Source organism: Cariama cristata, unplaced genomic scaffold, assembly GCF_000690535.1.
Source record: "Cariama cristata isolate BGI_N322 unplaced genomic scaffold, ASM69053v1 scaffold6737, whole genome shotgun sequence".
NCBI classification, from domain to species: Eukaryota; Metazoa; Chordata; class Aves; order Cariamiformes; family Cariamidae; genus Cariama; species Cariama cristata.
In genome coordinates this window covers 53,423-66,178 of record NW_009624855.1, presented here as the reverse complement: position 1 = coordinate 66,178, position 12,756 = coordinate 53,423, and the positions used below count along the sequence as shown (strand labels likewise).

At 38.9% G+C, this 12,756-nt stretch overlaps 1 protein-coding gene across 1 annotated transcript in view; it reads left to right on the top strand.

Annotated features, from left to right (window-relative positions):
* The window catches only part of PPP3CA (protein phosphatase 3, catalytic subunit, alpha isozyme), a gene marked incomplete at its 5' end in the record, with an annotated part of 115,173 nt that overhangs the window by 63,387 nt on the left and 39,030 nt on the right, over window positions 1–12,756 (top strand). The window contains 3 exons of the mRNA XM_009703340.1: window positions 3,156–3,267; window positions 4,585–4,730; window positions 6,988–7,127. Of these exons, the coding sequence (XP_009701642.1) occupies window positions 3,156–3,267; window positions 4,585–4,730; window positions 6,988–7,127 (398 nt within the window). The remainder of the gene's footprint in view (window positions 1–3,155; window positions 3,268–4,584; window positions 4,731–6,987; window positions 7,128–12,756) is intronic.

Sequence of the window (12,756 nt, the reverse complement as noted above, 5' to 3'; positions counted from 1 at the left end):
TGACTACGGGAGCTGGGAGGTGGGCAGATGACCTCTTTGAATAAACTTACCTGCTATTTCAAGAGCTCAAAGATGCTAAGTAAGTAAGCAAAGGTACAGTTTGAGGACTGGCATTTTAGAGATGTAACCTTTGTTTTTGATAGTATGAGATGAGACAGGCCAAACGTACCTTAGAGATGTCCAGATTGCAAGGTTGCTGCTCTGCATTTTATAGAGAGTTACAGCAGAGCTGATGTGTGGTATATCTTTGATGAAAAAGTTGGAGGTAAAAAAAGAGATTTAAAAATTTTGCTATTGCAAAGCAGTATTACCAAAAAATTGAAGATTGTAAGCTCAGATTTTCAGCAAGGGCAAATTATCATAAATATTTTGACTTCCTTAAGCATTACAATATGCAAAGCAGAGTTAGAAAAAAAAAAAAAAACCACATAGTATCTGCTCATGATATATTGTTTGGACATACCATACATACATTTTGTATGTAAATGACTCTGGAAGTTGAAAAGCCGTGAAAAATTGTCACCCTCACGTTTGCTGTTTAGTTTGCATGGGGAAAAAAAAAATCTGCTAATTTCTTGTTTGCTATTATAATATTACATCACTGGACTACTCAACAGAAAAGGGAGAAAAAGGAATTATCTAAACAAAATCAGCCTTTGATATGGTGCCACTGAAGGCAACACAAAATGTGAACGATGGGCTTATGTTATTTGAACGGTGGCAGGGAAACAAAACTTTCTTGACTGCATTGATTCTCTGTCATCTTCTCAGTCTGATTCTCATGAGTGCTGCAAAGGAAGCATAGAAAAAAAGAAAAAATAAATATGATAAGCAAATATAAAGAGATCTACCTGTAAGCAAGTACGAAATGCCAAAAAGATAAAACTTCCAGCTTTCCTTATTTTCCCTGATTCCCAAGTCTGGATAATATGTTAAGTACCTAGTGCTCGCTTCAATCTTGCCAAGGCTTTATGAAAATGAAAAACTTAGTTATAAGGGAAATGTAAAACACACTTTTTTTTTTTAATAAAGCACTTCACCTAAGCACTAATCACTGTGCTTTTCTAAATTATGAGGTGCTTTGGCAGGATTAGAAGCTCTAAGGTAACTTAGATACAACTTTAAAAGCTGGAACTTTTCTTGCATGGATAGAGGTGTCACTTTAAACGTCTTGTGTCACAACATTTACATCAAATTTTTGCATTAGCCAGTAAGTTCAAAGAAGTGAAAGATCCTGGGAATTCTTAGAGAATGAAGAAGTTGTCCTCAAAGAGACAGAGAATTGCGTCGGTGATGGAGAGAACTGCAGGCTTCCTTCCCCATTGAAGCGAAATCCTGAAACCCAAGTCTACCAGAGTTTCCACACAGAGAGACGACTTTCCCCTTTGTGCTTGTTTCGGGCCACAGCAGAGAATTCCTGTGACCCAACACCACAATTTCAGGCTGGATGACATCAGTGTGATCTGCCTGCTCTTCTCAGGGCTCTTCTTGCTTCCCGCAGTGGCCATAGCACCTGGGAGGTGGAAGAGGTGGCGTGAGCTGGGAGGTCTCCCGTGTGTTTCCAAGGGGGGAGGATTAATTTTGCGAGTCCTGGAGGAAGCTGCCTGTACTTTCTGCTCTTCTTACCTGGCTTTAGACCCTCTGAGTAGAAGGACAGAAATTGCAGAGTGCAGGCAGAGCATCCAGCTGTTTATGTGTAATATATTCAAGACAAAGGGTAGTAGTATAAAACCTCTGCTGCAATGTAATTATTTATGGATAGCGTGAGGTTTGGCACAAACATAAAAATGTTGGATCCTTTTTTCTTTTTTCATTTTTGTTTAAGATGAGGACTGTGTAGCAAATGAGGGAGCAGAAATTGAACTGGTGAGACATGATTAACGTAATTACTCTGTTTATCAAGACATTCTGAATTGTAGAAGGGAATTCGTACTGTACAAATTTAGAGGCATTACATTGACAAAACTGCTGAGTTTGTTCTAAGCAGAAACTGTGGTTAGGAGTACATTCTGAATTTCCAATCTATTGATTATTAAGGTAAATAAAGTGAATAATTTTTGTCAACAGAATGAAGGGGAGTGTTAGGAGGTAGTCACAAATGAAAGTGGGTGTTTTTTGACACCTTTTGTTTCTCGTGCAACAGTTCTGCAGTTTATATTTAAGAAAGGAAGGGTTGAAGGAGAAATTGTCCAGACAGTTTCCTAGCTCGTGTTTTTTAAGAGGCCATTGTGGTCTGTACAGCGTCCTTGCAGACGGTGGGCTCACCTCACGGGGTGAATGGGGCTTATTTCCATCAGCTTCCTTGGAGCTGTGGGTTTGTTAGCCAGGTACCTGGGCAGGGTCATCCTGCACAGAGGATAAATCTTTCATGAAGTTTGCAAGTTCACTCATTTGTCAAGCGTCTTGGAATGCTTTGGCATCATTGCCGTGTCAGTTTTGTTTTCAAAACAACTATTTTAATCGGATGATTTTGAGAGGTCTGAGTAGAGGTTAGCCTCTCTCTCTTTAAAAACTTGTCTAGAAGAAACGTCATCTCAAATAGAAATCTTCTGGAAAGATAAAAGGCTTTATAGAAGCTTTGTAGTAACTCCATTTAATGCAAGAGCTTTGTGGATTTTTTTCTCAGGTGTTTGTACAGAACAATGTTAAGTGGAAAAACGAACAAGAATTCCTGTAAAAACTCTGTAATACTGGAAGCTGAGGTATTTCCTGAAGTGTGGGTTAAATTGTCCTAGGGCAACTTTTCCTTAAGCCAGGAAATGCGGATCTTCCAAAGGAATCGTTTCCACAGCGGGTTTCAGCCTAACCTGCCAGGTGGAGAGAGCACTCTTCATTTGAGAGATGCGCAGCAATCACTGCTGGACAGCTGGGGCCGCAGAAGGCAACGCGCCGCTGAGCAGGGAGATAGCGCCTAGCAAAAGGGTAAAACTTTATCAGAATATGCCGATCCTAGTTTCTGCCAGTCCAGGTTGACGTGCAGAAAAATGTTTGCGTGTAGTGTACGAAGAGTGAAGTTAACCCGTTCAAAATGTTTCACACAGAATACCTTTTTCTTCTGTTAGGTTTGGGGTTTTTTTTGGTGGAGGGGAACGTAAGTGGTTGAATTAAGTCGTTAATTATGAATTATATTTTTCTTTCTTGTTTCTGATTCGCAGTGTGTGCTGTACTTGTGGGCCTTGAAAATCCTTTACCCCAAAACACTGTTTTTACTTCGTGGGAATCATGAATGTAGACATTTAACAGAGTATTTCACATTTAAGCAAGAATGTAAGTCTACCTTAACCTTTCTCCTCTTAACTCCCTTTTCAACAACTTGATTTGCTATCTCGTGAATATTTGATACTGGTTTACCATCAGTAATTTTAAACGTACTTTTCCTGTTAACTATCAGTAATTTTAAATGGTACTCACTGTTCCCTGAGAGGGCAGTCGCCTTGCAGGGGCTGGAGGGGGTGTCCCAGTGGCAGAGAAAGGAAGGGGTTAGACCCCCTGCGGCAGGTAGTGACCGACCACCCGTGCAAACCCGGGGTGCTGCAGGTATTTAGACACTTCAGCTTGCCAACCTGGCCTGGGAAGCAGCCTGGGGCTACTGCTGGGCCATCTGGGCCTGGATGCTCTCAGTAAACCTGTGCTGCTGCTGCTGCTGCTTTTTGCAGCGGCTGCCGGTTTGCTGCCCCGCGCAGCAGCCTGGCAGTCAAAACCTACCAGCATGCCAACTCGGGCACCTCTGCGACACGTCCCGGATTGCGAGCGGAGGAGGTGGCATCTCACCGGGTCTCATCTGCCACAGGAGAAAAATGCAAGGAATTTTTATGGCTTTCATTTTTTTTTTTTCCTTTTAAGTATAGCATTTTCACATTTACCCTGTAAGTAGGCTTAAATTTTTTGGTATGCTCTTTTTAGAGGAATTCCTTTCTGTGTTGCAAGAAAGGATACAGTGGCATACAAAAGCTCGTTAGATGTAGACCTTTACCTGCACGACGAAGCTTTTTTTTTTTTCTTGTGGCACTGTAAGCTGAAGCTATTGCCGTAAGTCTGTGTTCCCTTTTTAGCATCAGGGATAAAGGAAATGTTAATTGGCTCAAAGGCTTCATGGTTTACTGAGTTTAATATGTGTATTAGTAAATTAACATTTCAGCTTCACTGTACCACCTCGTTCATTTCATAATGGCATTTCTGTAGATAATTAATTACAAGGGACTGGGCTAAAGTTCTGATTACTTCACGGAGAGTACATTGAGTGATAATGTAGTAGATGATAACCATTCAGCAGACTTTTGAAGACCTGCTGTATAGATTTCATGGCAGACTATAATGGTATATTAAATTGTTTATTTACAGTTTTTTAGAAAAAGATAATAAACTTGGCAGAGCTTTTATTAGTTTCACCTCAGAATCTGAAGAATTTTTCCAGCAGTGAATAACAATAATCCTAAATAATTTTTTTCATGAGGCAAGATTTGGTACAGTCCTCAGTGCAAGAGAAAGCAGTGAGAACAAGACTGAGATATTAAGCAGCATCCTAATTTTTTTTTCCTCTTAAATATTGATGGCACTTTCTGATACCATCTTAATCTTTAAAAGGTAAAATCAAATATTCAGAACGCGTATATGATGCCTGCATGGATGCCTTCGACTGCCTTCCCTTGGCTGCTCTGATGAACCAACAATTCCTGTGTGTACACGGTGGCTTGTCACCAGAGATCAACACCTTAGATGACATCAGAAAAGTAAGTCTGAGTAGTGCTCAGGTCTAGTAAGTGAACGGTTAATCATCAGCAACTAAAACTTGAATCCTTTCTCGCTGTCGTTCATTTGTGTAAGATGCTTGTATGTCATTTTGACATTCATGTCGGCATTATCACCTTTTAAAGGCCTTTGCAAACAGAACATAAAAGGAATTGCTGCAATTAGTGATATTTTTTGAGGTGTGGAAATCACCAGTATCCAGTAAAACAAAGGATTTATCATCTTTGTGTTCTCACAAAAAAAAAAAAAAAGTGTTAGGTATGTAAGTATTTAGGTGCAAATGAATACATAGCATGATTTTCTTTTAAGTATTATCTACTAGCGCAATGTAAGCACACCATCTGACGATTCCTTGCGCCTTGTTAGGCATTCTGTGCTTTCTTGGAGAAGAGAGGAAAATAGCTCTAGAAAAACCTCACAATCCTTAAAACTTATAATAAAAGAGTTATATGATTGCAGTGGATATAGTCAAAACAACATTATTTTAAAGTCAAGAGCTTAATTCTCAATAGGTCCTGCCACATTTTTAGTAGTACTGCACTTGAGTACCTAACAAACTGTCTAAGCAGGGCTTAGTAAGCTGCTGCTTGTGTGGTACTCTCGTGTTATGAGAAGTTTCCTGTAAATCTCATGAAAGTTCAGAGAACAACGTCAAACAGTTTCTTCACGTAATTCAGTGTTGCTACATATTATCAAGAATTATTTTTTTTTTGGATGTTTTGTAAAAGGGATCTTATTTGATAATTTCTAAAAGAAAATATCTAAACTATTCATTCTTAGTGTTCCCAGCAGAAAAAATTGTCTTATTTCTTGCTTGCAGTTTGAGACTTGCAAACATGGATATATATTTCTGAGTTTTAAAGTTACTAAAGGATAAATTATATTCTGAGGTTAATTTGTAGCCTACTAAGAAATTAATATAGTTTTTTTAAAAAAAAAACCAAAAACAAAACCAAGCAACTTGAGCCAGTAATTACATGTTTTGGTTTAAAAGCAATTAGATTAAGATGTTAATTGCACTTTTAAAAATTACTGAACATAAAGTTTTGTTTCTGAGGTAAAGGTTCACATCTCATTAAGCAAAAATATTAGCTGGCTTTGCAACAATGTAATGGCAGAGTAAAACTGTTTAGCTCTCAGATTCTAGTTTGGGGTCATGAACATCTTCACTTCCCCCTCCCGCACACACACACTACCAGGTTTATTCATCTTTGGCAATCTGCAGGAATTGGTTTTGCATATTTATGAATTGTTATTTAATTTAAATGAATATAGTTTACAAAAGCATTAATTGGTAGAGGGCTGAAATAGGTTAGAAGTGTAGGTATGCTATGAATATTTAAAGTCGAGGACACAAAGGTAAAATTGTAGAGGTCTCTTATTAAAACTTTTTAACTGAGAGTTGAAAATAAAACTAATTCTTTCTCTTTGAAAATTTTTTTGGAGGCAGAAAAAGGTATGTTAGGTATGCTACTAAATCATTACTTGATCTTTCTGGTCAGAGTAGAGAATTTTTTGGACTGCAAGCCTGATTCATTCACCCATCTTAACAAGGGGTGTTTTTATATTAAAGAGTTCTTGTGTAGGAATACGGATTTTTAGTATTTCCCTACTTTGCTATACTATGTCTTATATGCAGTATGATTTTATATAATTTGAATTTTTTTAATACCAATAGCAAGCAGAAAGAGGAGGTTTTAGCTGCTTAATTATGGTTAAGGTTATGAGAGCAATAAGAATGTTATGGCAAGATGCTGTAATGCAGAGGTGTTGTCTTGGTATTTAAATACAATTTTTGTGAAAATGTATTTAAATCAAAATGCGAACTTGCTTTGAAATAACTTATATTTTTTTCTTGAAGTGTCTCACTCACATAAATCGAGTGCCATGATGTTTGAAAAATCATGAAATACAGAAATACGATCTTCTCTCTTGTCCGCTGAAATGCTTGCAAAAAACATTAGAAAAAGGAAAAAAAATTACACACAAAAATTCACATAGAATCCACTGTATCTCTTAATTTTTGGTTCTATCTGTTCCTTCTCCTCTTTGTTAGCAAGGAGTGTTTTACTGTTATTCAAATGCATTGCTTTTAAGCTGAGAGCAACCCAGAGTTGAAAAATAGATTACTTTGTCTCTTTGTCAACCCATGGAATGAAAAATAGCAACTTTGCTTCAGTGTTTCTGTGATACATAGTTGAAAGAAGTTAGTATTTCTTTGTCTCCTATTTTTCTTAGTTAGATCGATTCAAGGAACCACCTGCGTACGGACCTATGTGTGACATCCTGTGGTCAGACCCGTTGGAGGACTTTGGAAACGAGAAGACTCAGGAACACTTTACTCACAACACAGTCAGGGGCTGCTCATACTTCTACAGGTGAATATTACTACTTTGAATAGGTTTCTGTACGTGAACGTGTTCTGGTATTGCAGTATAAGTGTTTGCTTGAAGTTCATGGTGCTGCTTAGATAATTGGGCCTTTTTTCTGCAGGTTTACCTTGTTTTCAGGTAAGTTCGTGTTTCGTTGATTTGTGTCTTGCTTTCACCCACAACTGGGAACCCCTAAAATGACTCAAGTTTGTTCACCAAAACCTGTGTATTTTGCTTATTTCTGTTCTTGTAAGTTAGGGAATGAATGTGTCACTTTTAAAAAGGGGTAGGTAACTACATTTTTAGTTTGAAAATTATAACTTAATTTTGAATGAAAGATGCCAGCATTGGAGAACTCACTACCTAAGTAAGTAAAAATTGTGATTTCCCGCACACAGGTGGTATTTTTTTTCTCTCAGTTTTATCAAACTTTTGTTTATGTTTGGGAATAGTTCTTTACAAGAAACTCAGGACTTGGACAGCATTGGTTAAATGAGACTTGCTAAGAGCTGAAATGCAGACAAGTGCCTGTGACGTTCTTGTAGAAACGTGTATGGACTTAAATGCAAAGACATCAAATTGTAATTTATCTCTGAAATTATTTCTTTCTGTTGATGTTTGTTAGTAAAATATAACTGCAAATGTTCCTGAAAAAAGTAATAGTAATGGGGATAGAAGGACATCTAAAGCAAATCGGTGGGTTAGTTTGTGACTATTTAAAGGAAACTTTCTTCTCTGTTTCTTTTCTGCTTAATAGTAATTGTCCTTTTGAGCAGGGAGTGGTTTTGTGTCTCTGCGTAAAGAGTCACAAGACTCTGCCTCCTGTACCTTAAAGGAGTGGATCTCCTTGGGTGCTGCGGAATGTCCCACTGTCCCCTCTTTGGCAATGCGCAGGGAGGCCAAAGCAAGCAACGAACACTTCCCTCGTCCCCGTTGTGCCTGTGTGCTGACTGCTGCCTTTCTCCATTCCCAGTGGTGGCCGGCTTGGTTTGTAGAGCAAGTCCTGTGGACACCAGGCAGAAGACACCTCATTAGGTGTACTTGAGCTGGTGATGAAGACCCTCTCAAGCACTACTTCCATTCTTTCTTCATCATAGGACAGGCCTGTGTTACCTTATGGACAGGGGTGATGATGACGTTATACCCTCCTCTGGCAGTGTGGCGATTTTGAGGGATTTTGGCTTGGGGTGTTTGGGTTTTTTTGTTATGGTAGTTAAGAACAACTTACAAGGATACCAGAGTAACAAAAGTGGCAGAGGAGGAGATTGATGGCAAAATGAGCAATGTATCCAGTGTATCTTAATTAAAAAATTATTTTTTGTTTGGGACAAATGTGAAGATGCTATTGAAATGTTAAGAGGTTATTGAACCTTTTGAAGGGAGCCATTCTGCTTCAGCCTGTGCTAGCGACACATGAGTCTATGTTTTCCCAACAAGCTCAGCAGAAGTGAGGAATCCAGCTCTTTTAGTCATCTTAGAAAATCTCACCTTGAGCCTAGCTGACCTGTAGCTGTTTAGTAACATGTCAAAAGTAAATCAACAGCTTCCACGAGTAACCAGGAGACAGAGCTGCTAGAATCAACCTCCTTGTTGGTAATGTTAGCAGGAAGGTAACAGATGGTTTGACTTTTAGAAATTAGTTTTCCTAGTCCTTTCTTCGAGCTGTAATTACTGCAGCGTGGGGATGGGGTGAGAACAAAGCGGTTTGCACTGCAGCCTGGGCTGCGGGCACACATCTTTTGTGGGCAAGTCATACCACTGCCTTCAGATCGATCACCTCTGGAAGGTGCTCGATAAATGGGTTTGGTCTCATTATGAGAGAAGGTGTCAAACTGTTGCAAACAATTGATCTGTGCAGAAACAGGCTTATGACTCTGAGGACTAAAATCGTTCCTCTTCCTCTCAGCGGCATCAAACACTGGAGCATGCCTGGGACTCCCAGGCACTGCAAACAGTGAATAATAGTGGTTTTCCCTTGTGAACCTCTCTTACAAAAGTGAAAAGCCTTGCAAACATGCCTTGTGCTTAGATACAGGGCATATATACTGGAACAACTTTTAGATTTTAGGTTGGTTTTTTTCCCATAGCTCTGTTTCTTACAATTACCATAAAATTGCCCTAAAATATATATCCATTTCCTCCTGAAAATATATCAGATCTAGTCTGTGTCCTGACTCGTATTCAGAAAAGTACATATTTCAGGAAAAGAGGAAATCTTTGGAAGATATCTAATTGTCAGGTCATGTGTGAGGAACATGTAACTGCTTAATGACAAGAGCAGATGATTAACTTGGAGTCACATTATCTGAGGTTATATGAAGGCGAATGTTACTCTTAAAAGTGCCTAGTTACTCTGGAAGGTCACTAATTGCTTACCTAGTGATAATCCCTGGCAAAAAAATTATCCATCGGTGCTCAACGTCTAATTTTGCTTGCCTTTTCTAGTTACTTCCTGAGAAAAGGAGCGAATCTCCCTAAACAGCCGGCTCAGCTTGTAAAGGAAGGATTGAATTACGCATCCATTGATAGGATAGACTTTGTTATTTCTTCAGTGAATAAAACTTCTTAGCTTCTTCAGTCATTTCCAGAAAGGAAAGTTAAAAGATAGCAGCGGGCATTTTAAAGGAAGGTCAGGAAGATTTCAGGCACGGACATGAGCCAGGGAAATGATTTCTAGATGACTAAGATCTCGTAATCAATTGCAGGAAATAACTATAATAAATAACTTTCATTTTATCAGACATGCTCATTATAATGGCAAGTTTCAAGTTGCTTTTCTCTGATTTAAAGTTATTTCCTATAACAAAATGCTATGAGGAAGATGACAGTAGTGTGGCTTTCTAACTGTGTCCATGCAACATGTTAACAGGACTTTCCAGCTCAGTAGTACATGAAATCTTCTCCATTCAGCCAAAACTCATTTGTGAAATGTTGAGCCATTTGTATGAAGTAACTACACATGAGAAAGTATAAAGGCTCTACCTTACAGCAGTCTGACAAGCTTCTCACTGCATTTCTTAGGTGATGGCTCACGTACAGCCTATTGAATTTCAAACTGATCAAGCTTTTCTGCAAGAAATTTCGTTTTGGGTGAGGGTTCTTGAAACTGTTATGGCCAGCACTGTAAAATGTCAGATCTTGAAACCACAGACCTAACCTGTCATTTAGAGATGTGAAGAATCGTCAGCTTGATTTTCAAGGGTGCTAAGAGTCAATGCTTAATGCATGCCTTTTGCATCCAGCAGCATTTCGCAGTGTGGATTGTTAAAATTTATGGATACTTGGAAATAGCAATAGCACAATGCCACGGTGAAAAGTAACTGTGAAATTCTTGGAAATATGTTAAAGTTCTCTGTACCTTAAAGTGCACAAAGAGCAATAGTGATGAGATTGCATTTCCCCTTTCTGAAATTTAAGGTTGTATGTCTTTCGCAGTCGTGGTCATGTTTGATGCAATTTCATGAAAAAGTCGAAATAATTAATGGAGTGCTAGTTGGGTAAATTGTTTTTTAATTGAGTTAAGAGAACCTTTTCTTTTACCCTTACTCAGAATAATGTCGTATTCAGGGAATGTTATGAACAAGAGGGAATTAATTTCTCCCTGAGTGATATTCCCCCTTCCCTGCCCCCCCCCAATTTTTCAGCTGATCCAACCAGTAAATAAGTTTTCCTCTTTGTTTATCAGATTATCTAGTTTTGCCTTAAATTTATTTAGTGAATATTTATTTGCACTTAGCTGGTTGTACTGATCTTGCCAGTGACCCATTGCACTTATTTCATGGAGTAGTGGTAACGCTAGAGACAGTGACTCTCAGGCATTTCTGTAAGAAACGTATCTGACTTGGCAAGATGCACTGCTACTTGCCGTCTTGAGAATGGCTTCTTTCGGTGATCAGAAATCTTGAAGAAGTCAGCTGGACTTTTTTCCTCTCTGTAAATAATAGTAACTTAGAGAGAGACAGGCACTAAGTGGGTTTAGACAGTTGTTGAGGTGTGGGGAAAACTCTCTAGTTTCTAAGCCACACTAGGATGGAGAATGTCATCATTCCCATTAGATTTACTGGATGGATGAAGAATTAAAATGTTCTTTCATCACATTCAGACAATGTTACTATGACCACACATGGTCCTAACCATGAAAAATTGCAATTGGATCCACGCCCAGCTTGTTTTATTTCCTTTGTGTCGGAGCTCTGGTAAAGAACGACAGGAATTTGGTTGCACCACTGAGTTAATTAGCAGTGTCTTATCCTATATAAAGTATATCAAGGGCTTCCTATCAGGGGTAAGCATGTGTGCAAGCTTAACGCTCACTTTCTGGGATCATTTATGTATATAAGACTTTGTTAATTACTGACTGTTAGCAAGAGCAATAGAGCGGTGTGAGCCTGGCCAAAGTCAACGAATGGCCTCAGAAGTAGAGCAGATACTCGGAAGCTTTCTGCAGGTGTGGTGCTCCAGCCTCTTGGGTTTTCTTGGTGAGTTTAACAGTTCTTAAGGAATGTTGAGCTTTATAAAGCTGTTTGGCTGTTGACTATATTGTTATGTTTTTCAAAAGCAACAAGAAACCAAAGGCAGAAATGGATTAGCAGTGTCAAGTGTGACTAGTGTTGCCGATTGCTCTAAGAACGTAATTTGCCAGCCTTTGATAACAGTGAAATGGTTCAGCTTTACAGATGCTCTAGGGTAGAATAATAATTTTGCCCCTGCCAGCACATTGTTTCAGTGTTTTACTTTACATGCATGTTAAGTTTGTGAGCATGCAAGAACTAGAGAAATGTCTGCTAAAAGCTTTTAAAGACTGTAGCGTGTTTCACCTCAGGGTGTGAGGCACAGTTGTATGAATGGTGGGGGTTTTGTTGTTTGGGGTTGTTTTTTTTTTTTCAGTAGCAGCATTTTGTCCATATTTCCACTCTTCCTTCTCCCAGGCCAGAAGGTTTTTGCTGCCTTCACATTATCTGCCCAGCTGCGTTGGTAGAATTGCTCGTGTGCTCCATCAGACCTGGGAACACATCCAATTTAAAAAGAATGACTCTGCGAAAAAGATGCGTGTTTATTTGTTCTAATCCCATGCAGTTCCCTGCTCTGCTTCTCAGTGCAGCTCTGCGGACAGCACGGCTAAGGGCAAGAAAAATCAAGTGGAAAGAGATGTGCCGGGAGCTGCCTAGGACAGCAGAGCCGCAAAAGCATTTGCCTTTTGCCTTTGGAGGCTGAAGTGTGAGGCCAATGGGCTTTTCTGAAAACCTGTTTTCATATGTGCATGTAATCTTAGAGAAGCTGTTGGGCTAAATTTGAATGTCCTCTTTTTAAAGAAATGTTTATGCCTCTGCTTTAATGATATGATGAAAAAAAAATCAGATTAAATCCACCCAGTTTTTCCAGTTATTGGTGGAAGAGCCATTTGAAAACATCTACCATTTTGGTTCCTGTTAGCAAATATTGCTTCTCTTCCCAAAGTGTATAGAAGTAATCAGTGATCATGGAAAAGAGACCTCAGAACTAGTAAACTGTACAAGAGGCATTTTAATAAAAAAAAAAAAGGCTGCCAAAGTAGGGAATATCACAGTCGCATACTCCATGGAGAATAACATCTCTCTAGCTTAGCGGTGGGGTATTTTGTTTTCTCTGTGAGTCA